Source organism: Spea bombifrons, chromosome 1, assembly GCF_027358695.1.
Source record: "Spea bombifrons isolate aSpeBom1 chromosome 1, aSpeBom1.2.pri, whole genome shotgun sequence".
Taxonomy (NCBI): Eukaryota; Metazoa; Chordata; class Amphibia; order Anura; family Pelobatidae; genus Spea; species Spea bombifrons.
In genome coordinates, this window is record NC_071087.1 from 146,318,372 (window position 1) to 146,343,325 (window position 24,954).

General features: G+C 41.3%; 1 protein-coding gene across 1 annotated transcript in view; it reads right to left on the minus strand.

Annotated features, from left to right (window-relative positions):
• Nucleotides 1-24,954, minus strand: part of ERBIN (erbb2 interacting protein) — a 91,618-nt gene that overhangs the window by 8,424 nt on the left and 58,240 nt on the right. Inside the window, exons 5-22 of the mRNA XM_053448006.1 lie at nt 24,335-24,452; nt 19,023-19,101; nt 18,362-18,451; nt 16,954-17,010; nt 15,101-15,164; nt 14,438-14,512; nt 12,650-12,794; nt 11,940-12,012; nt 11,169-11,298; nt 10,677-10,792; nt 9,421-9,490; nt 8,900-8,999; nt 7,694-7,815; nt 7,135-7,308; nt 6,336-6,512; nt 5,702-5,819; nt 4,203-4,386; nt 2,304-3,792 (exon numbers count right to left, since the gene is read on the minus strand). Of these exons, the coding sequence (XP_053303981.1) occupies nt 2,304-3,792; nt 4,203-4,386; nt 5,702-5,819; nt 6,336-6,512; nt 7,135-7,308; nt 7,694-7,815; nt 8,900-8,999; nt 9,421-9,490; nt 10,677-10,792; nt 11,169-11,298; nt 11,940-12,012; nt 12,650-12,794; nt 14,438-14,512; nt 15,101-15,164; nt 16,954-17,010; nt 18,362-18,451; nt 19,023-19,101; nt 24,335-24,452 (3,381 nt within the window). The remainder of the gene's footprint in view (nt 1-2,303; nt 3,793-4,202; nt 4,387-5,701; nt 5,820-6,335; nt 6,513-7,134; nt 7,309-7,693; nt 7,816-8,899; nt 9,000-9,420; nt 9,491-10,676; nt 10,793-11,168; nt 11,299-11,939; nt 12,013-12,649; nt 12,795-14,437; nt 14,513-15,100; nt 15,165-16,953; nt 17,011-18,361; nt 18,452-19,022; nt 19,102-24,334; nt 24,453-24,954) is intronic.

Sequence of the window (24,954 nt, forward strand, 5' to 3'; positions counted from 1 at the left end):
GCACATTGGAGTACTTTGTGCAAATCCTGTTCTTCAATATGTTAAGAATATCTGCATCCATGCCTTGGACTCCACTATATATTTTCAATAAATAGAGGGCTGGAGCGCTCCTTTAAGACGTTTATATAGTTTCATGTTCTCACCCAGTAAGCCATCAAAGCTTTAAAAAAAAATACATGTAGAAAACCAAAAACAAAAAGGCGACCAAGGCAATGCGGCCATGCGTTACAGTTTTACGAGAAGAACAATCGCTGTAAGTTACGGTACGTTTTAGCCGTTCTCATTTTACAGTCAGTGGTTTGAGAGACTCTGGGGTTAGTTTCTGGGGCAGGGAAGAGGAGGTGAGACCCAAGAAATTGGAAAGGCTTTGTCATAAATCCCTGCGGGAATTATTTTAGCATTTCTGCGGGGCGGTTATGACGACGGGCCCTTTGATTCCAGAACTTCTGCCATAGAAGGCACTATAATGGCGTTCTATGAAAATGCACTGGTGTATCCGCATAGAACACAACACGCTTCGCATGCCGCTTCTCTTTATTAAGAACTGGGGCCTTTTTCCAGTCTTCGAACCCAGCTTAAAAAGATGCGGCCTCCATCAAAGTTCCCGTTAAATGCCCAACAGGGTCAGGCAGCTGCGGCAGAAACATTTCTCTAGTGCTACGGATTCATGATCCTTGTGGATTGTTCAGTGAATTGTCCATCTCGAAGCCTCTCTTATATAATGTATAGATGATGTGCATTCATGAAGCAGCCATTAACCTTTGCCACCGCAACCCTTCCTGGAGTACTGGCCCATTTTTAATGCTTTAATGTTTCAATTCACCTTCAAACACACAGTGAAGAAATCCCAAGAGGGAACATAAAGAAAAACACTTGATTGTTTTAATATGTCTTGATATATCATTAGGTTATTACTTTCCAGCCCCCACCACGTTACCCCAGCCGTCCCTGTACAGATTTAAATAGGATGGTAATTTGCTAAATAACCACTAGGAGGCAGCGATGTATTGCTGGGTATCTGACCGCAGTCACTGTAAGGCGTCTGATGCTATGAAATAAGCCCCACAGTGACCTGTTCATTGCCACGGACCCACGTGCTGCACAACGGACCGGCTTCCAGCTTTTACCAACGTGTTCTTGTGCTTTACTGCTTTGTACGTTAGTGGTAACCCTGGTAAAATGTATCTTCGAGCAAATCACCCGAAGTGAACGGAACCAAAAGAACTATTTCATTTATGACATTCTTTTAGAGGCCGTATGGGAAATCGGTACATGTGATGTAGCCGCTTGCAGATTTACTGCGTCGCTAATAATAGCTTTAAATGTGCTTCAGGTCGCATAAGGTAACAAACAATCCACGTGGAATAAAGGATTGCGGGCAGATGCAGAACATCTTGATCATGCCATAAAAAATTGTAATGACGCTCCATGAATCTCACACAGGTGCACATAACGCAGCAGCGAAACACACCCCGAGGAAGCTTCGGCACAACCAAAAGCTTTTACGCTCTAAACATCCTCCTTATATGAAGGTTTCTTGGACATGGTTCAGTCAGGCATTTAACCCTTAGCGAGCCGAAAGAACATTTTTTGTAGCCTTCATGATTACTTTGTAATGAGCCTGGAGAAGAGACCAATTTTACCCAGTAAACCAACAATGCGATCACACCGTGACGCTACTGGTTTCCTATGGTTTTAGAGACACACAGTTAATTGAGATTGGGAAATTGCATTCTACATGGAGCATGAAGACGGAACCAATTCTCCTTTGTGCTGAAACGTGAAAATTTCCTGAGCAGGAGACGTCAAGAGAAATCTTCTCTTCCTACAGTGTGTAAAAAAATAAAAACCCCCGGATCCAGGTTTTCACCGTATATATTATTATGTTCTATAGATTAGATACCATTCCCACATCTTCCCCTTGGGAACCTGCCGGCTTTGAAATAACATCATAAACACTTGTAAATTCCTGTCTCACCTCTACGGCATTAAAAGAATTACTACGCGAATGAGCCATCCATCCGTCTTGTTCTGACAAAGTAATGTTATAATAATGTGTGTACCATAAAGACAGATGTATAAAAGAAAACGCACACGGTAGAGCTATGCAATGGTTTCCTTGGGTATCGATACTGTAACAAGGTCACCCGCCTGCTCAGAAGCAGTCCCAGCGCGCAGTATGGCCGTGTCTACCGACTCATCGGCCTATGGGAAATATTTCGATGGGAACAAGCTCCCCATATTGAGGAAGGCGTGCCGTTCAGTGTACGTACATTTATTATAGTTAAGGTTTATTGGCTTACCTTTTCTAGTTTTTTTGCCTCAATGTGCCGTAGTACCTGCTCCCTCCAGTCGTGAGGGACTTTACCTCTCCCTGGTGGCTCCAGTAATGAGTGTTCAGAATTGACCCTAGAGTTTGTTTTTTTTGTCGGGCTAGTCCTGGAGTAGTTAAAATCGCTGACAGACATCGTTCTCTCGGGAATATCGTTAACAGAAGGCCGTGCGCTTTGTGGCCTGGGAACGTTTGGCCCATCGGTGCTGTAAGTCCTGGCAGACATTGGTCTTTGGGGACCTGGCATCACGTGAGCAGCCCGGCCGATCGTATGTAGCTCTCTGTAGGTCATATAATCCCCCTCCGGCACAAGCACTCGCCTTGCAGGTCCTACATCCCCCAGCGAAACAGAAGCATTTGAGGAGACGCTGCCCTGTCGCTGAAGAGTGTTACGGCTTTGGAGAACGCGGTCATTTGGAGACACAGCCCACATCTCCACGTGTCTTGGCCCCATTCTCTGATGCATATTGTACATAGTACTTGATCTTACGTTGTTATGATTGGAAAAGTTCATGTTTGCAGAATGTTTCACATAGGTGGGACTATCAACGCTCTCTGACATATGCAAACGAGGTGGTGGTGGCAAGCTACCTTGCTCAATAGGGGTATTTTGTTTCTGCGACCATAGATTGTCTTTGGTTGTGGCGTTGCTGCTGTACTGAACGTTATATTGAGGCACAGCAGTCATTTGAGAGCCTGATGGGCCTCGCGCTTGGTACATCCCTTCAGGATTGTGGTTAGAATCAAATTTGAAAACAGTTTTCTTTGTGGAAGAGACCAGATCGGAAGATGAAGATGAGCCAGTGAACACTTGCAATGACTGATCATAAAGAAGGGTAGCCGACTTACTCCGGACAATGTTTTGTCCTTCAGGGCCAGAATTGACAGGTTTCCCCTGAGATGCCTGCTGCTGAGAACCCGGTTCACTGAGGATATCGTAAATCCTTAGCGCTCCAGTCTTGATATTAGTAGTACTCTGAGACTTTGCAACCGAGCCCACAGAATCTCCTAGAGGGGATGACAGATCGTCCGTACTCTTTGAAACACACAAGTCATAAGAAGGCACTGAATCTTCTGACGTGCTCCTGGCAGGATCACTTGTGTCTGGAGACATGGGTTCATCCAATGAATGCCCATTGATTTTATTCATATCGCATATACCAGAGTACTTACTCCTGTTCTCAAAGAGTTCCGCCTCGACCTTTTCTTTATAATTTGTAAAGTCCTTATCCGATTCAGCTTCCTGGGAAATCAGTGATCCTCCCCGGGCGCTGTGATGTATCACATCTTCACTGGAGATGCTGCAAATGTTTTTATTAATTTGATTTAAGTTCTGGGATTTATCGGCGTTGGTTATTATCCTGTCTTTTCCATCTGGGATTTTAGTTCTCTCACTTTCTCCAACTGTGACTAGTTTTCCTCCATTATGCAAAAGGTTGTTAAAATTTTCATCTTCTTGCCTACAAGAGAATGATGGAACGTTAGTGGCTATATAGAAATCCACTTTCAACAACAGCAACAGTTTGTTTCTACAAAACAAGTACTAGAAAGTAACTGTTATGGTTCAATATGTTATCAGGTTTTCATGCACATTTACAAATGTCAAGCACAATGTCCCAATGTCATGGGGGGGGGGTTATACTCACATTATTTGCTGAATACACAGCGCTTGAGATATGCAACAAATATTAAAAGCTATCAAGATGAAACGGGTGAAGACAAAATACTCTACAGAATTATTTAGGGGGCAATAGGGAATTAAAGATTAAAGGAACAGTTAGATCAAAGTGCAAACACCGGCAAAGGACCCCACGGACATCTCATCAACTCATCATTCAAGGAGCAGCATTCTGACGAAAGGTGAACAGACCTGATTTTGAGATTCATGGCAATGTTGGACTCCTTTTCAGGTGAGCAGAGTGATGTGTCGTGGCTGCTCTCTGTGTTTAAAGAGACAGAATCTGACATCCGGGATGGCGAGGAGCAGTTGCTGTTGTTCTGATTGCTGTTGTGGGTCACTTCGTCAGACAAAGAGTCTGCATCTTTAACATCATCTGAAACATAATATACCAATCTGTTCAACAAAGTCTGTTGGAAGAGGCTAATTGACTCTTCTGGGAAATGAGTACCAAAATCAGGACTTTTCGGTGTTTTTAACCTAAATTACTAGTAGAATGAAGGAATAAAGTCTAAAGAACAATACTGACCACTGTTCTGATGACAATGAAAGTAGGTTAATAGGAAAATGATGAATCAAACTCATAGAAAAGTCTCATGTGCGGGCAATGGAGCTGTATAAAGATTTATTCTGCTACACAGTTTGGAAGATGGTCTTATGCCCACAGCACCCATAAAATATGACTTGGCCTCAAGGCTTGCACTCTCTTGTGAGGTCTCGTGTGCTCAGGCCGGGGTCTCTGTTGCTTTGGTCTTTTGAGGGAGCAGAAAACCCAGATCCATTCCATGTCGCTGTTACATCCTGAATAACCACTAGGGGGCAGCAGCAGCGCCGCGCTGAGGGACCTAGCGGGATTTGGGACCCAGCAGATTACCATTCCTGAAACCTTCATTGTTACGTCACTACAAGCTGGAACATGTATTTTGATATTCCAAGCCCCATTCTACCATTGACACATTATAACATGGAATAAATAGCCTTAAACGGATGGGATTTTATTAGCTTGATCACTCTACCCTTTTGCGAAAAAACATTTGTTTAAAACAAACATACACAGTGTGTGAACTAAACAAGAAATTCTTGTTCCCATTTAGGATGAAGGTTAGAAATATTACCAAACCACTTTGCAAGTTCCTTTGCAATTGCTATTTCTCAATAGGAAGGGAATGAAAAAGTGTCCATATTGACAAACCTAATATTTACAGATCATCAAATGCAACAGTAATTACAGACAGACTTCCAGAATCAATACACTTCATTACATACAGCCGGCTAGTGTTACATAGCGCACCCGGTCACAAAGAACGGCCGCTTGGGACAACTGCATCTTCCATCGTACCGGGTCGTATTGGAGATATTGCTGGCAAGGTAGCCAACAACGTATCCTTCTCAGGATTACATTTGTATAACAGAACTATGTAACAAAAGATCTATAAACCTATGCACTCTCTCTCACACTGCCGTCTCTCTTATCACTTCATATTATTACTACGGAGATCCAGCACTTTAAATCTGCTGACGGCCATCAGGGTTATACTTCTTCTAAACACATAACCGACAGCGGCTGGAGATGCATTGAATGCACATGCCACTTTACATGATTATGTGTGAATTTGCAATAAACAGATGTTTTTTTGTTTTATGTGCCTACAATGTAACCCTATCTCTTTTTACAAATCAGGCCTCCTCACCTTTTTTATTATTTCCCAGTGCCACCACTTTCGGTTGATTGATTGAAGTCTCTATCAGCGGAGGTCGCATCTCAGCCATTTTCATTTCTTCATCGTAAGACAGGTCTTCAGACTCCTGCTGGGCACAAAATAACACATATAACAGGAAAGTGAAAACGTCTAATCTTCAACAAAGTCTTCTGCAATATACTTTGTTTTTCCTTTCTTCGGCTGCAGTTTTAAAAGCCTTGAATTTGACAGAAGGAACGACTAGCTTTGTTTTGTAATTGCGGTGGTGCGGCTCCTCAGGTGGGCGAGTCTGCTCTGTGTGAAATGACAGGTCTCTAGTGAGAATGAGTTAAGGTCCCCAGTAACAAGTGAGCCAAATTTATGATCGTTATCTCTGGAAAGCGTTTTGGGCAAGAAGAGCCGGTTCTACATAAAGCATAACTCAGTTTGTTTCATGACTTGCATGAGATTGAGCTCATTTCAGTTTGCATTGCGCAGGACCAAGCAAGCTCCTCATTTAAGGTAAGATAGACCCTTATTCTCTGATCACACTATCTATGCATCCATTGCGTAGATGACCTTCAGTTTCTAAATCATTTACTGTGTTTTGCCACCAGACGTTGTAGAAAAGGTCAGAATGCTGTACCTCAAACGTATCTTCATGGTTGACAACGGTTTTTGTGTTCCACAAATTTTTAACGAGAGTGGTCGACTCTGAATTTCCAACGTCAGTCTCGGTTTCAGATTCACTTGTCTTCTGGGCGCAGTTTTCCACTATATTCCTGTCCTCGTAATCATTTTTAAGAGGGACAACCTCTGATGTCTACAGAAAATAAGAAATTCATTCATACAGAGCGATGACTGGCGGAACTAAACAAGGCAAAGTTAGAGCCACTTTCCCATAATTAGTTATTACCCCCAAAAACACATAATACAAACTCTGTTACATAAATGAGGAGGAATCTGTGGAATGCAGATCATTGTTCTGCTTTGTTAATGCAGGACAATAATCATTTTACTTATAATAATAATAATAAACCCACACATGCAGATTATTAGCATCACGCAGTGTATCAAAGAAATTTATTGTCTTTGTGCAAATTTAAGATTCAGAGAACGATCCACTTGACCCATTATCAAAAACAATAATTCAATAAAAGTCCATTATAAATGTCTTTATTTCTATGGCCTTAGCTTGTGTATTAATGACTAACACAGGATCTAAGATCTATAAAGCATGCAGCCTACAGAGAGCATATAGCAGGGGTTTCTAAACGTATAAGGCAAAAAACCTAAACACCCGCTGTTAATATCTCTGTTCTCTGGCTGCACCCAGAAGGCTGTATGAAGCATCGCAATGAAGTGTGCCGTCCGGTATCTCTAGGTCTCTGAGACGCTGTAAAGGTGAATTGTGCTGACGTGTATCTTAAAGGAATGAGACCAACCTTCACACCGACGTCTCTCATTGTAAGTGGCTGGCACTCGTTTAGCTTCATCTCTCGGTTTGCTTCTTCTAATTTTTCTTCATCTTTTAGCCTGTGCACGATGGTTTGGACAGTTTTTACCATGTTCTTCAGCTCATCGGGATACGGCGTGGGATATCTCTTCAGGTTGCCCTCCTGTTTGACACACAAACGCCCAGAGGTAAATTCAAATGTGTTTTTAAGCCCTTGGGATTCTCTGTGAAATGTGACAACGCAGACAATATCCCAACCCAAAGACAGCCTGTGTGAATATTACGGAGACCGAATGACTGGTATGGAGTTAAATGACTGCTGACAAAGTAGGAAAGTGTGCATTAATGTGTGCATAAAATACATTTAAGTTCCGTTGACCAACACAAGTAATTGTAAGTGTCCCCCTCTCTGGGTGTACCCAGCTTTTAACATCTGCCAACCGCACAGCTTGTCTAACGCTGCACAGAGCGGTCTCAGAAGAGTTAACTTAAAGGTAGTTATGTAAATGTAATTTCATAGTGGAACTGAATGTCTCGGGAATACCGACCCGAGCTGGAATCTCCCGTTCATCTTTGTCTTCGTCACATTCAAAGGCCACCTGAGCCCTCTGCTTCCGCTGCTCTTCCCACAACGACGGATTAAAGCTCTCGTTGTCAGAAGAGAAAATAACTGCAAAGCAATCACACAGAGCGTTATATGAAGGGCTTCGCTTGGGAAACCGGCACCAACAGGGCCAGCACACAGCCCGAAATTCCTGGTGCTCACCTCCGCCGTATCATTATATATATATATCAATAAGCAGCTTCCTAATAAAAGTCTTCGTTGGGTTCGCATGTATGAAAGCAACTTCAGGGCAGATGATGCTTTATTTTTAGAAATAAATCAATGGTCTACTCTCTGTGGATGTTACATATATCAATAACAGGAGATTAGGGGACACGTGCACCAAGATGGGGCCCCCATAAGACCCAGACAAGGGCCGTGTTACATTGTTTACATAGCCCTTTGCTGTTATAAGGGCCGCAGTCTGCATTCCACGAGGACATCGGACACGGAATGCAGCATGCTCGTTAACACAATACAAAGCGCTATTACCGAAGTGAATTACCATGAAATACTTCGAGCAATCTGTACAAACAGCCAGGTCTCCAGAGTGTAATAACAGCAGAACACCGGGGAAAGGCTTTAATTCCGATCGCGGCGTGCAACGCACGGAATCGGCGCATACCTCTCAGTCCGTCGACACTCATTAAACTCAGAATGGTCATATATGTGCATGTTCTGGGATCCACACCTAACCCCAAATAAACTAATAACCTAACTTTACCTTTAGAGAGATTGTACTAAATAAAATCTTAAGACTGGATTCATACATACTAGAAAAAAAGGGCATTTCGAAAGAACTATCGTTTGGATTTGTTTAAAAGAGGTTGATGTTCTTTAAGAATAAGAGTGCATTGTGAATGTTCATGCAGGTATTCCCGCTTCTCTGTCGCCATTCCCTGCTCCATGGAAGCTCCATGGGGGGATTTAGCTGCCGACAGCCCAGCTTACCCGTAGTGGATCCCGTGCCACAGCAAACACATTTACCGAAGAATTTGGGATACGTGGCAATGCCTTTTTAATATACACCACATAATTGCATTATACCCCTGCCACGTAAGTCAAACCAGTAGTGCTGCGCTATGAGAATTCAGTAATTCACACATATTGTGCCGTTTACCCACACGTGAACAAATAAGAATGTACATACCTTCTTCTGTTCTTGGCTGTTGAGGGAACATGTAGTTGGTCAGGACAATCTTCTGTGTGTCTTGATCTGTTTCCTTCTGGAGTGGTATAAGAGGCTTGGACTAGAACACAAAGATAATTACTAGTTAACGGAAGAGTTTGTCCAGTGAACGGTTTATTTCATGCATTAAACTGCCCCTCCATACTCTAATGCCTGAACATCATGGGTGTTGTAGACCTACAGGAGCGGACAGGATTTATTGCCCGGTCTGGTGAATGACTGCATTTTCCCAAACATTATGAACAGAAGGACTATTTCGAGTGATACGGTTTCCCAGTATTTCCTCAATGTAATGAAGCTCTCGTGTCATCGCAGTCCAAGGAGGAACAAACAGCTCAAACATGCTACTCCGTACACGTTCCAGATCCATCTCTCCCTGCCATTATAGGTTTTCAACCAGATGGTAGGCATTTCAGATGTCTTCGGGGAAGCAGGCGGCGGGGTGGGAGGAAAGGTCAATAAGAGATCATCGCAGCACCCACCTGATTATCCGACAGCCACATAGCTGTGAGTTGCTGCAGCCTTGTGAACGTAAAGGGCAAATTCTTTAGTCTAGAGAAAGGAAAAAAAGATGACAATGAGATTTATTTTCCTAGCTCTGAAATGAAGTGTGGGTACAACATCAAAACAATAACTTCTTTGTGGGTCACAATAGGATTATGCAAACTGTCTTAAATGCTTAGGAGTAATAGGGTTACAATGCAGGTTTTGCAAACTATTTATATATCTTTGGGACACTATGGAAAGACCAAGGCAAACGCCAAACTCCCTGCTATTTTTAACCATACAAGTTATACCATACATGTCTTGTGTCTCAATTGATTCTTTTCTGTGTTAAGTCATCTCGGCATTCCAAGAACAAAACAGTATTCAGAGCATGCAAACAATCCGCCCATTTAGAAATGCTGGATGGTTGAACACGAGCCACATGTGAACTTAGACAACATATTCTGTCCTGATTATAAGGACAGCACAGGACCCTATTACAGTTTATTGAAGAAGAATGGTATTTATTAATGGGCGTTGAATCCTACAATGCGCTTCACTTATCTAAACCCACTGGAACCCTCTGCTTTCAACAGGGATCCTTTTAACTGTAATGGAAAGGGATTGAAACACAAGCCCCACTGCTATAGTGAAACACTGGCTTTAAATTAGTTTAAAAGAAAACAGCCTGGGCTATTAACCAGTATTAAACAGACCTAACCAGGATTATGTAGGTCTTGTTACCTACCGGTGTTAAGTCTGGCGCCTCACAGAGGGAGGTTAAGAAGGATCTACAGGAATTGCTCAGAAAGCAGGCGGAAGGAAATTACTACCATTTACTATCGTTTGCGTACTTCTGAACTTATTGCACCAGAGCAAAACCACTCTGATGTGTATACCTTTCAAACACACTGATCGGTACATAGGTGTAAGGAAAGTATTAGTGTAAGAACATATGAAGTCTTTGTTTTAAGGGTGATAGAGAGATAAAAGCTTTTGAGAGCTCGTCTTTCATCTGAACAAACTACTGAGACCCCGAAAGCTTATGTGACTCCGTATGGGTTTTTGTGGTACGTTTCTAATAATTGCACACATTCAACAAAAAGAGAATATCAGTAAGACGGGCTACACAGTCACGCTGTACATGCAGCCAATAGTTCTCCTGAAGAACAGACCTATGACACAGTTCCACTGGAAACTATACGGCTAGGTAACTCACATACTTGATGCGTACTCGAAGCGTTTCACTGACCTGTTATCACTTAAATTGACGACCTTGAGTTTTTGCATATCGCCCATTTCCTCCGGGAGAGATTCCAATTTATTTGAATGAAGAAACAGCACTGTGGCATTCTTCCAGCTACCAATCTGAAACATTATGAGATTAAAACGTAAGATACGGAGCACAAAAATACATTGATTGTTTCCTCCAGTCTGACGTCTAATTCACGATGCTTCTGGTATTTCCAAAGACAGATTGCCATTTTAACTGATAATTTGTACTTCATACTTTTAATGCTCACATTAGCGTAGCTGAGGCACGCATGGAGCTGCTGAAGCCCCCAATGTTGCAGAAGGCATCTCTGTCTGATGCTGGACTAGCACCATGGCTGCCCATTGTGACAGTGATATGCCTGGCACCACAAACCATAACAGCAGCCAGGTGCGCATGCACGCCTCTTACCAAAACACGTACATGTCATATACCCCTTTCACAATCACACAATTATTACATGTGTCATACCTCCGGAGGCAGCTGCGTTAGGAAGTTATGATCAGCAGCAAATGTCCGTATCTGAGAAAGCTGCCCGATCGAGGAAGGTAATGCTTCAATCTCATTGAAACTGCAATCCAGTTCTTCAAGGGAAACGAGTCTATGGGAAGAGGTGCATTTTTAAGTTTATATCTACATACATATTGAAACAAGTCATTCTCTCTTACAGCCAGACCACGCCAGGCCAGTTTAGGCATTCTTTAATGCAATATATAAACTTAAAATGTTTCTGGACCACAGCTAGGAAAGAGGGAGCCCTGTCAATACATAACATCATGCAGACCTGGACTACCTCTGGTCTATGGTTTACACTTCATGGTTGCTGCTCAAAATGGCTGTCAAAAAATAAAATTTCATCGCGGAGCCAAGCAGATGGAGATATGGTACTGACAGTACGTCGCTTTATAACAATGATACTTTATCTGTGAAACCGACACCTTGGGTCTTGACGTGGTCATTTTGGAAATCTATGTGTATGCGACTTGCCTCTGGCATGGTTTGATAACTTGCACAGTAGATTTGTCACAGAAGGCCTTACTTGCTTGGTTACACAGGTGCATATAAAAAATATCAGGGGGAAAAAAAAAATGTGCTGATTTTCCATTTCTATAATAAATGATGTTGGAAAATGCTATGGTTTTATTGTTTTCCTTTAAAAAGCAAGATACGCTTTTGTTGAAGCATTTGTTAGATTTATATTACTCACATTTATCAGCATCAAACAGTCAAACAAATACTAACCCGCCAACAGAGTCCGGTAGGTACATTAACTGGTTTTCATCCACTTTCAGGGTTGTTAATTTCTTGAGTGCACCTGCATGAAAAATACGGTATATGTGTCTTAAATACAAAAAGGAGCATCCAAAGGGCAACAGCCCCCCCGCCAAACAGCAGGGTACCCCCAAAGGGCAATATGTACCATGTACTGCTAGAGAGCAGCAGGTCCTGTAAACTTTCACAGTTGGAGATCCTTTGGGTATCCATCAAAGGACCGTGACACTTAACCAGAATCAGCAAAGCTTACTACACTTTACTGAGATACTGTCACAGCATTTAATATTCCGATGATCTCAGGTGATCAATTTAGCCATGCATATTTATTAAGTTTATTACTTGTGCCAGAGAACCTATGAGCCGTGTACTGGGTTTTAACCTTTAATCGATCAGTTTAATGATACCTAATAATAAAAACAAACTGCAAGTACAGTGCCTCTAAAGAAATTTTTTTAATACTTGTCTAAGAATGATGGGATGTAGACAGACACTCAACGGCGTACCAATATAATCTATCATAAAATCACAACAGAAAAAACCATAGTGCTACAACGTGAACGCTTGTTTTGTGATATACCAAGTGATCTAGAAGGAACAAACAATCATTGCAATAAGAGATATACTGCGCTCGACACAGCAAGAACAGCAGGAGATTGCATTCGTTGAAAGGTACCCACCGATGGTGTCTGGAAGCTGCTGCACCGCATTGCTAGAGAGCAGCAGGTCCTGTAAGCTTTCACAGCCGGAGATCCCGTCCTCCATCACCTCTATGCTGTTCTTGGACAGATCCAGGTAGGTCAATTGCTTCAAACTGCCAAGAAACTGGAAAACGAAACATTGACATAAATCACATACAAATACGTTGTCACTGACGTCAAGAGAAATCTGTGTGATCGTTTATTTTAGTCACTGCTATCAGTACTAGGACTATTTTACTTATAATGCACCAAAAACGGCCAAAACCTTCATACACATAAAAGCGTGTTATCAGAGTTAGTTTCAGACAGATCATTACAAGAAAAATCAGCAGCAGATGTATGCAGTCGCATATGCCTCGAAGATGTTACTAATCACGCGGTAGCATCAGGGTAACAATTATTCCCTTTTTAATGTAATGATTGAGGCACACAGTGGAGAGAAGGCATAATACTGTATTATAAGAGGGGCTTTAATCACTAAAGAGGGTCCTAGCAGACGAGCCTCATCTCCCTGGATTGGATAAGTCTGTATAAAGCGTATTTGAGAGTTCTCGTTATTGAAAAACACATGATGCAGGACCAGCTTGGTCTTCCCTGCAGACACATATGTCAAGGAAGACCCTTTATAACGCATAGCGAATTTAGGGGTTAGACCCCAGCCAACTCTCACTTCATGTAGGGCTGTCAGCCACGGAAAAGCCGTCAAAGCTGTCTTTGGACAGGGCTGTCTGTCTGTAACAACTTAAGGGAATGAATAATTATGTTGGAAAAGGAAAAAATGAAAAGGTTACAACTGTATATATTTTGATAAAAGCTTTTCTAAAGATGGGCAGCAATGTTATAGATCTAAGCAATCCATACACGTATGAATCCTGCTTACACATCACACAGGACTTGGTTCATGCATAGTCTACATTTCTACATCACTAACCAGCTGCGTGGAGAAATCGCCACATAATTGTTACATTTTACGAACGAGCGACACAAAGAAAAACCGCTAAATGAGTTTGCTTCAGGAAGAGAAAGAAAATCCCGGGATTAATCCTTAGCATGACACAGCGGTTTCACTGCTCAATGCATTCGTTATTTAACGTGATCTCATCAAACTACCCAAATCCTAGAATATTATATAATACAGAAATCAAAGCGTAAAAAGAAAAGTAAACATTCTGGCTTGATTGCTAATCTCTGGAACGGGCACGGATTGTCGCTCGAGTTCTTACTGCTTCACACGTCCGGACGTTTCAATCAGAGTACGTTTTAAAAAAAATAAATTTTTCCCGTTCTACTAAGATTTATAAAATAAAATAAAAAAAAATAAAAAAAAGAAGAAGATCTACTAAAATACATGTGGAGACGCTTCCAGATTTCTTGTTAAAATTAAGTTTTGTCTGCCGAAGGTCAACACACCTGCGAGCTCTTAGAACTTGCCAGAGTCTTAAGTTTTTTTTACCCCAAATGCGCCATCTAAGTGTGAACGGGAAAAATCCCAGAGATCACACACTCTGGACTCTAATATTCTGATTTAATATTTGAGCTGAAGCCAAGATATTTGCCACATGATTTTAACAAACTGTTGATACATAACTTTAATGCTCATAGTGAATCAGCTATTCTGTATTTAAAAGAAAAAAAAGGGCTTTCATTGGAGACGTCTTCCAGTAAAAGCCGAGTCGCCTTTTGACCGCGCTCGCTAAGCGATTCCCATGACTTGGCTTCAAATCATGAGGTCTGGAAAGCAAACTCCACACACGGAGAAGTACATACCCCAGGGACATATGTCAATCTGTTGCCGTCCATCCAAAATTCCTTCAGCCCGCTTAGCTGTTCAAGTACTTCAGGCTAAAAGAAAAAGAAATGTATATTTAATCGGGACTGAAAAAAATGTAACTTCATATGCTTTGTGCTTTTGCAAACATAAATGATACTCTGCAGTATTTCAACGAGGCTTTCACCGGTATCCGATTTCACTAAATGGAAATTACATGAAAGATGAAATCATAGGTTTACTGTGAAAATGTAATGGGGTCATATTACCGAAGAAATCAGAATTAACCTCAAATGATGTTATCCGTCTGAAGAGGAAGTAGTTATGGAAAAACAAATAATTACATAAACGGTGATATCGGTCAAAGAGTGGAAAAAATACACCGAGGATATCCATCTAAAAAGAGGCAGGGAAGCATGGGCAATTTTTAACATGCCCTTAACGTTTAATGGGGTGCCGTCTGGTTCTAGAATTTATGTGGCCCGCATAATCACATGACTTCATTCAATGGAAAGATTCAATTTGTCATCAGATGCTTAAAAAAACGCTACTCACTCATTAAATTCTGAGAAAATGGTTTTACACCAACAGAAACACAGCGCTATTCTTTCTACATATTTAACATTTATCTTGTTAATTTGGGGAATTCTTGCAATGCTTACCACTTCTGTGAATTCGTTACTTCCCAGATCCAGTCTCTCGAGCAGAGTCAGTCTATTCATAGTTCTGAAAGAGGAACATTGAATGAGTGTTTATTTTGCTGAATCTTAATTAGCACAGTTTCTGGCAAAACTAGTGTATTTTATTGTTGTTCTAACATATGCACGTTGGCTGATGCGATGTATATCAGGGCTGTCTCTTGGACAGCTTGCAGACGTACGGCCTTCGAGGCCGTTCTTGCTCAGGTCTGTACCAACCCTTCAGTGCTGAAATTACGTGAACGGAGACCGGATATTGTATTGGATTAAGAGGAGTGGTTTCATTTCTTATCCTCCTCAGCCTTACGTGAACCCATAGTACTTCAAAGCCAAGGAGCCAGGACCAAGCACGGTTAGGTTTTAGCAATAAAGGCTTACAAGCTAAATGATGATCTACTGATGTGTCGTTAAAGAGACTGATAAGACATTGTGATGACGCAGAGCCATCCGGGACGGCTCCCCGCAGGAAACCCCTGCATAAACACATCCTTTGGCCGTCCAAGATGCTGCCAATTAAACCGCCGGCTGCCGCGCGTGAATGAGACAGCCCTTCCCGGAGAAGAATGACATCTGACAGAAGTTCAAGCAGCGTGCTCTTGTAGTGCTGAAATCTGTCCTTTTATCCAAGCCAATGCCCCCCTCCAACATTTGAAATGCTGAACAGACATGGCATTGTGGTTAGAGCAATCCAATAATAAAGCACATCCCGGCTGGCAGCGCAAATGACCGCACAAAAGTCCCAGTGTACTGAGATTGTGGACTGGAAGTTCAATAAACATCCTTATCAAAGCAGGAGCGCCCGAGGTGTGTCGTAACACAAGAACCCGCGACATGCACACAAACCTTTTCTCAAGCATGTATTTTGTCTAATAATTCAAAATAATCTCCCTGCCCATTAATGTGAGCAAAGAGATCATGGTAACATAACACATAATCATTCACCGGCATGCTAATAACCACACAAACAGGAGAAGGACACAAATAACAGCCTTTCGACCCTTAAATACTCTAAATAAGCTAGATAGCATGACTGAGAAAATGTTTAAACGGGACAGGAATAGAAAGTGTTATTTCATCCTGCCAGGTCGGCCATAAGCGAGGTTCTCAGCCAATCAGTATTTAGTATTTGCAAGTAATTCTATTGTACAGCGCTGCAGAATATGATGGCGCTATAAAACAAAAAATAATCATAATTCCAGTACAATGGAATGGAATGTTTGGGAAATATGCTTGTGTTTCCCCAAAGGCACACAAATAAGATGTATAAGTCATGTAATTTTCCATAATATCATTATTATATTTACTCTGGAAGGATAGCCTTTTGCTGAGGTCTATGCAATAAAGTGGGGTGTCCAGGAAAGTTGTAGTTTTAACTTTACTACCCCGTAAGAGGGACCACGAAAGGGTTTAGCTGGCCCAGCATAATACGAGGATGCAGCCAGATCAGTGCGATATACAATAGACATCTCACCGACGGTGTTATCCAAGCCCTTTATATAACGCATAATAAAACGCATGAACAACAACGCCTCCGCAATTAGCAGTTTCATTCTTATCTGCATCTTTCGAATTTCAAAGCGCAGATTCTACGCAGGGTCCCCGCTTTCCAGTGGAGAGTTTGTCGCTTCCATGTCCACTTTATACTTACTGGATTTTTGCCATTAACCTTTAACTTCAACAAAATAATAAAACTCTACACATGTTGTGAGAGAAACATTAAATATTACGGCTGCGGCAGAGCACAGGTAGCATGAAAATGAAGAAATAAAAAGCATCTCACAAATTAAACAAATCAACCTAGTTCGCATCATACTTACTTTGGTAACATTTTTAACTGGTTTTCCCGAAGTTCTAAGATCTGGAGCTTGGTTAATCTAAGAAAAATAAAATGAGATAAACATGTATCCATAGAGAAAAAGTCAATAGTAAGAAATATACATCATAAAACCGCACATACGTAACTATAGGAAAATAGTTTTACATACATACAATATACAGATATATAACATGTCCTGCGGATACACGGACCCCCTATTATAACCTGTGTTGAAAGCAGTCAGCAGGCCTTTTGTGTGACTCCATATAGCTGCCATACCTTTTAAACTATATCCATACAATACGACATCCCCTTTAACCGTCTCCAGTCCACCAGTACGTGAGTCTAAATTATAAACAGCCTACCCATGAGAACATGTATATAGCTAACCTGGGTCACTGAATGATTTAAGGTTATGGCGCAATTGTCTACTCCAGGGTTCATAAAACGGTAAAGTCACGCAGGCATAAATCCTTAAAACAGTATTAAATCAATAGGAGCCAAAAGAGATCAGCCATTAACCAAGAAACGCTAGGGAAGCTAAAACGGTGTTACTAACTATAGGCTGACTTATGAGGTCAATAGCGAAGAGTATTTTTACTCTGACTGGGAAATATAAACCGATTTAGGGATGCATTGCGTAGAGTTGGGAATAATTTGTGCAACTGGAAGAGCAAGCAAATGTATAGATCAAGAGGGGATTACACAATATTGAATAAGCGACAGTAGAAAGGCACTTGTCATGATAGAAGAACTCCATTAAAAAGGCAGAAGGGCAACAGCAAGACATTTAACGTGTTCTCCGTTAGGCTGACAAAGCGTAGCCATAGAGGTAACGCAGCAGACCCCGTACTCGTAGGTCCGTCTCCTGCAATGCTGAACACAATCAGCGAATCTTGCAGAACAATAAAGCAATAAAGTGGCTGCGGAATGAATTGGCTTCAGAAGTACGTATTGTTTGGGAAACCTCTGGTTTCTTCTCCCTACTGAGTAAATGAGACCCGGCCCCTAACGTTTATTTATAAATGCTTTAGCAGGAAGAATACTTGGAACTTGTTGGCTCAGCAGGATACATTTCAGTTAGTGGCTACGGCGGTAAGTCTACTTTTCAAACTTTTCCCTCGAAATAGTTTTTGCACCAATCGCCTTCTGCCATTCATCTTATAATTCAAAGTTTTGACTCTGATATGAGAGCGTTGGCTGCTAGGTTGAAAAAGCTATAGATTGCACTACTGGATAGCGGCCGGTGGACATACGGGCAACTCTATAGGCGGCATTTTATTGCATGAAGGTGTTATACATATAATGTGTAATATTGTTTCTATGAAGAAAAGCAATGTCCCTTTCCTGCACTAATATCTGCAACTCACAAATAGGACAACTGGAAAAATAACATAACGTGCTCTCACCTGCCAAAATTTGCAGGCAAGAAGTCAAGAAATGCATCGTTTAGGTAAAGCTGAGTTAAGCTTAACAGCTGCGAAAATCCATCGGGAAGTCTGTGGAGAGAGAAGCGAAACGGTCAGAGAAATCAAGGTAAACGGGACATGCTGCAACCTGGACTGCCCATATCTCAGACTAAGCGACAGATCCTTAATTATCTTGCCACATTTATTAATAAAGAGCACAAAACTCTTCACATCAAGCAACCCCACATAATTAACACTGACAACGACTTTATGGACCATCAAGAACAATCTCATCAGTGTTCTTTATGGTAGATTAGCTTCAAATTGGAAACTACAGCTAAACTACGGGATGATGTCATTTGCAGGAGCATTGCGTAAACGCACATTTGTTCTGAATTGTTTAGAATCATACGCTACTTTGTTTAAATGCCCACCTCAGCCACTGCTAAGGGGGGTTATGTTGCACATTGTCTGGCATTGCAGGGTTCATGGAGCTGCACTTGGGAGTTTGATCCCCACATAAAAAAAATAGGGACTACATTTGCAGCAACTTCAGAAGGTATATGCTCCTCGCCACAGCGTGTGAATTCCCGCACAAGCCTGAATTAAACAAAAAAATTACTTTTTGGTAAGGTTTTGAAAAGGAAAATAGAAAACTCACTTTGAAATCGGGTTGACGCTTGCTTCCACAATAGTTAAAACTTTACAGTTCTTTATGTTTTCTGGAAACTCCTGTATACCTGGAAATGAGAAAGAAAGAAAAGTTTTCAAGAGTTTTCCCAAGCACTTTATTCCGGAATTGGGGTAATGAAAGTAATTCTCTCAATTTTCATTTCGTAATTAATCTCACTGAAAGATTGAAGAAAAAAAAAACCCAGCTCGTTATGTTTTCTTGGTTAACTCCCAGTTTAACAGAGAAAACGGACAAAGGCCAATATATTTGTCCAAGAGAACACGGAGTCATCTTCCTTGCGACTTAAGTCAAAGGCGATGTCTTATCGGGCCCACACCGAAAAATGTGGAATCACCTCAGAGGTCCTCACAATTCTAAAGGCTCCTTAATTTTAAAAAACGAGAACTCTCTACTTCTGAACATTTTTAAATCTAAAACTAAATGTGAGTGCGCATTAATATATGGAAGATTTAGGGGAATGAAAAACTAACTTTAAAATGGAATTCGCACTGTAATTTAAATTTAGAAATATTAGGGAGTTTCCCATTTGCACAAACTATTGTTTTTACAGTACTTGCAAACACATGGTTTCAGATGATTATAATGAAGGACGCGGTGCATAACGATGTTAATGCTACATACACATACTAAAATGTGTTATTTTAATCATAATTATTCAGTATGATTGTTTCTTTGGTTTTCTAGAACGCAATGCACACGGGTTAATATATATTAAATTGCTGAGGCACATCCAAACCCTTGTGGGGATTCATATACCGCCGGACGCAGTCATCTCCCCCACTGTAGTTAATCATCGCAAGCCTCGTTTTCATCTGGGATCGCGAACACAGAGCTTCAGTACTTTTATTATTCCGCAACTCACCGAATATCAAAATGCAGAATATCAGAATACCTAAAAAGCTTTTAAACGCAAGACAAATGTGCTGTAGGAATCCATTCAGACATCTGAATAGAGCTGCATAAGAAAAAGACTTCACAAAAATATGCAAACTGGGAAAACCTCCAGGAAATGAGAATTCCACATTGAATGTTAGATAAGCCCCAAATCAGGAATTCCACCGCTGGTTGTCTGCCAGTTATACTGCAAAAGCCTGCAATGATTGTATCCCCCCACTCCATTTAATTTAAAGGGACAGCCCAAAACGAGTTACCAGTAGCACATCTAGTAGTCCGATGGCACTTATGCTAGACGGACATTGATGTTCAGATATTACACAAGCTGCTGCTATCCCTGTAGATTTCAATGGGAATAAACCCTCTCTGCTAAATCATTGTTGTCTTTTTAGGGGCTCGAGATTGTTGATGATCCATCACACAACATATATAATGGCCCTGCTTTAACACTGTTTATTTTAGACAATCATTTTATTACTTGGACGAATCCAATAAATACTTTGTATTCCAGAGCCACCCAACCGTTATGTGGATCAGATCATTTAGGGGGCTTGTTTTCCAGTCACCAGGGTTTAACACATTCGGGGTGGTTTGGGTGTATGGATACCCTGGTTTCAGTGAGCTGTCCAGCTCCCACTTGATTTTAATGGTGACTGATTACTTGAGCGTAAGCCACGGTACCAACAACTTGGACAGCCAGTGGAACGCAGAATTGAGCTTGTTGCAGCGCGGGGCATTCTGGGGATAACTCAGTCCTATGGAAAAGAGTCATAGTCAATATGTATTTGCCCCTTCTGGATTACTGGCATACTTTTGTGTTTTTAGATCAGACATTGTAGACATTAGACAAAGATAACCTCAGAAAACACAAAATGCAGGTTTTTTAAATGATGATTATTTCACGTATAGAAGGAAAAAAGCTTTCCAACCCCACCTGGCCCTACGTGGAAAAAAGTAATACCAACTAACCAAACTTAATTTAGAATTGGGTTCAGTTTCACTAGACACATCCAGGCATGATTAATGCCAGCCTGGAGAATCTACACATCGACTGAACGGCGACCCTGTCTTGCAAAGTGGAGCAAGCTAAAACATCAAAAAAAAAACCAAACCACATGATAAAGATATTCAAGAACAGATGAGAATTAACATCTATCAGTCTGGAAAAGGTTTACAAAGACATTTCTGAGGCTCTGGGACAGTGAGAGCCATTATCTACAAACAGGGAAAACAGTGGTGAACCCTTCCAGGACTCGCCGTTATACCAAATTCCTCCAAGACTGCATTAAGGACTCATTCAGGAGGGGATAAGAAACCAAGACTAACATTTGAAGAACCGCGGCCCATACTTGTCTCAGTTAAGGTCAGTTTTCACGATTCCACAATAAGAAAGACTGCAAAAAGTGCATCCATGGGAGAGTTGCAAGGCGAAAACCACTGCTGACCAAAAAGAACACAAAGGCTTGCCATCTCACATTTGCCAAAGACACCCTGATGACCCCCAAGACTATTGGGATATTATGTGGAACTTTTTGGAAGACATGAGTCCTGTTACATCTGGCATGAAGTTAACATAGCATCGCACAATAAGAACACATCAACAGTCAAACACAGGGGTGGTTGTGTGATGGTCCGGGACTGCTTCAAGACCTGGGCGACTTGCCATAATTAATGGAACCATGAATTCTGAAGGAGAATGTCTGGCCATCAATTTGTGGCGTAAAGCACAAGTCCGGTTGGGTTATGCAGCAAAGATCCGAAGCACACAAACAAGTCTACTTCTCAATGGCTCAAAAGAAATAAAATGAAGGTTTTGGAGTGGCCGAGGCAAAGTCCTGATTTCAATCATGCAGCGACATGAAAACCCTCCAATGCGGCTGAATTACAACAAGGTATAAGAGTGGGACAAGCCCCCCCCACAGCGATGTAAAAGACTTGTTGCCGGTTATCGCAAACACTTGATTGCAGTTGTTGCTGCCAAGGGTGGCCCAACCAGGTATTAGGCTTAGGGAAGCAATTACTTTTTCACATGGGCAATATAGGTTTTGATTGACACTTTAATAAATTGAATGATTATTCAAAAGCTGCATTTTGTGTTTACTTATACCGTCTATGTCTTAAATGATCTTCTTTTGGGAGATGCTGATGTTGCCCTCAGTATGGATGCGCTGTTATAAAAGTTAATAGCTGGTTAAAGTTCTATAGAGTATCAGAACAGAAGGGTGAATATAAACAGCGAACGCGCTGCTTGGCGGTAAGCACCCAAATAAGGCCATGTTCTGAGGCCTGGCTTCAGAGACAAACAGAAGTCTTCCCCATGGTTACAGATCCATTACACTAAACACGGCTGCTCCATCTTTAGACGAGCATTCAACCTTAGCAAGGGCGAAAGGCAACTTTTATAGGAACACCTCTCCATCTGCTTCCCCTTTCCAGGCGGCTGGCTTGTTTTAAGGAAAGATTACATTAAAAGAATACGTTTGGAATTTGTTCGCTCATGCAAAGCCGAAATTGTAACTTTGATCATATTATTGGATTATAATCCCTTTCTTATACGCCGTCTCTGGAATAATAGCACCGGCTCGAGTTAATTTTTGTTGTAAGAAGTATAGTGGCTCTTCAGATTCAATATAGATGCGTCGTTACGAGGACTTGAGTGACCCGGCTGCCTCCATAGAAGTCCTTATAGCGTCTGGATATAAATTACTTCATACTGTGCATACTTAAAGACAGTCTCCTAACACACAGCAGAAAGTATTTGTGTTATAAAGGGCTAACCCTGGTGCGTTTCTCTTGTGACCCTGGGGTATCTCGCTGGTGATAATTAACCCTGTGTAGGCTCTAGGTCGCCTTCAGCCATGACAGAGTGAGCAGAGGGAGCCTAATCACATACATAAGCCAACACCAAATACTAAAATGCACTCATGCTAACACCATGAGCTCACACACACACACACACACACGCTAGCCCCATATACTGATGCAAGCATGCTGCAATGTCATACAGTAACATGTCTTCTAAAATATAATTACACACACACATTTTCCAACACCATAACACTTACACACACACACACATCCTCTGCAATCACCAGCGCAGCTTCCCTCTCACCCCACGCAGAGCCCTTTCTTCTCTTACCTACCACAGAGCCATGTAACGTGCATTACCAGACCCCCGCTGGGAGCCGTGGACCTGTATCTTAGCATGCCCCTGACAGTGAGCGAGTCTTCTGCCTTCTCCTATTAAGGTGCTTGCAAGTTCTGCTACGCTTGTGTGTTTATTGACAAAGGCCCTGCTTAGTGAATAAGAACCAGACATATATTTAACTATCCCTCACCATTACACTTCAGAAATATGGATCTACTCATGTTATGACAGTAGGTGCTGCTTTGGATTTTGTTTTTTTTGGGGGGGTATACGTCTAGAGAGTGTATTTATATCATATCTACATTCCAAGTAAATCATTATGGCATAGAGCTTGCTAAGACTGATTTACATCAACACTCAGATGTTGTTCATGACAGCTAAGCACAGAGAACCTGACAGTAACTTGGGCTTCACTTAACACAGAGAGAGAGAACAGATCTGTCTTTATTGTCATCGGGATTGAAAGAGGGAGAGCAATAAAAACGAAGCATTCGGCCACCTACTTTCTTCCAGAATTTTAAAATAAAAAAAGATCACTGCCCCAAAGCACACAAGATGTCATATCTATAATGGCTATTACCGAGGTGTAAATATATTATATATTTATATATATATATATATATATATATATATATATATATATATATATATATATATATATATATATATACACATACACACACACACACACACACACATACTGTCTGCACGCCCCCTTCCAGGTACTGCTAGTAATTTAAGAATTTACCACTAAGCTATGAGAACACAGTCCACAAATCCTTAAATATACAGAAAATATATATCTAATGACACTTAACATGTCACTTGAGGCAACTCACCTACATTATGGGATGTTAGTCCATCGCCAACCGGGATTCCTACACTCCCAATAAACTTTTAGAGGGTAGCGGGATGGCAAATCCCCAACCCTGACCTCCACATCCATCCCCCCGACCCATGTTATCCCAGGGCTTGTGAGTTTTTTTAAACTTTTGCATTCATAGAATACTCGCTACCTAAAACTCTAAAATATATCTTTCATTGTGACCACACAAATTAATTCAGATTCAGAACAGTTTATACAGGACATGAACTTGCAACAAAAACTCTCTTTGAATCCAATGAGGCCATTACACATAAAAACCAAAGAAAGAAGAATGGCACGCACACATTCTAAAGTACAATAGTTAGCATCTTACTGATATACAATTCAATTAACTTTTAAAAAAGAACTTACCATTCTTGCTGACATCTAATTCCCTGAGATTAATGAGATTTGCTATAGATGCTGGCAAAATTGTTAGGTCATTGTCTGGCAAACTCAGCTTGTGCAGAGACTGGCAGTTGAATAGTTGCTATTGAGAAAGAAAACAAAATACAGTCAGCTTCCCACAGCCCGAGGACAAAATAATGCATCAAATAAAACAGTAGTGGAGAGATGATACAATTTAGCAATGAGAAAAGGAGCGTCTCGCTTTGACATTGGAGAATATTATAGCTAAAAGTGACCTCTGCATCCAAGAGCATTCTCCATTATTCACTTAGAGAGAAAATTTAAATATTTCTTAAATGTGCAGAGCTCTTTCTTGTTAGACTTCATTTTCCACTCTCTGCTGTCAGCAACTGCTTACCAAAAAACCTTTGAGGAAACCGGTCTGCACCGAGGGCTCTTTTTTGTTGGTTGTTAGCGGATGTGCTAATGTTTCAGCTCTTCCTGGTACGGCACAAGCTTATTTTCAGATGCCCAGCCTGCAACCTATTCACTATTTAATTTTTTTGTGTGCCCTGGGGCAAAAGTTTTATAACACTGGGAATTATATGAATGAGATTTTTGCTGGTTCGCAGCCCACGCGACAT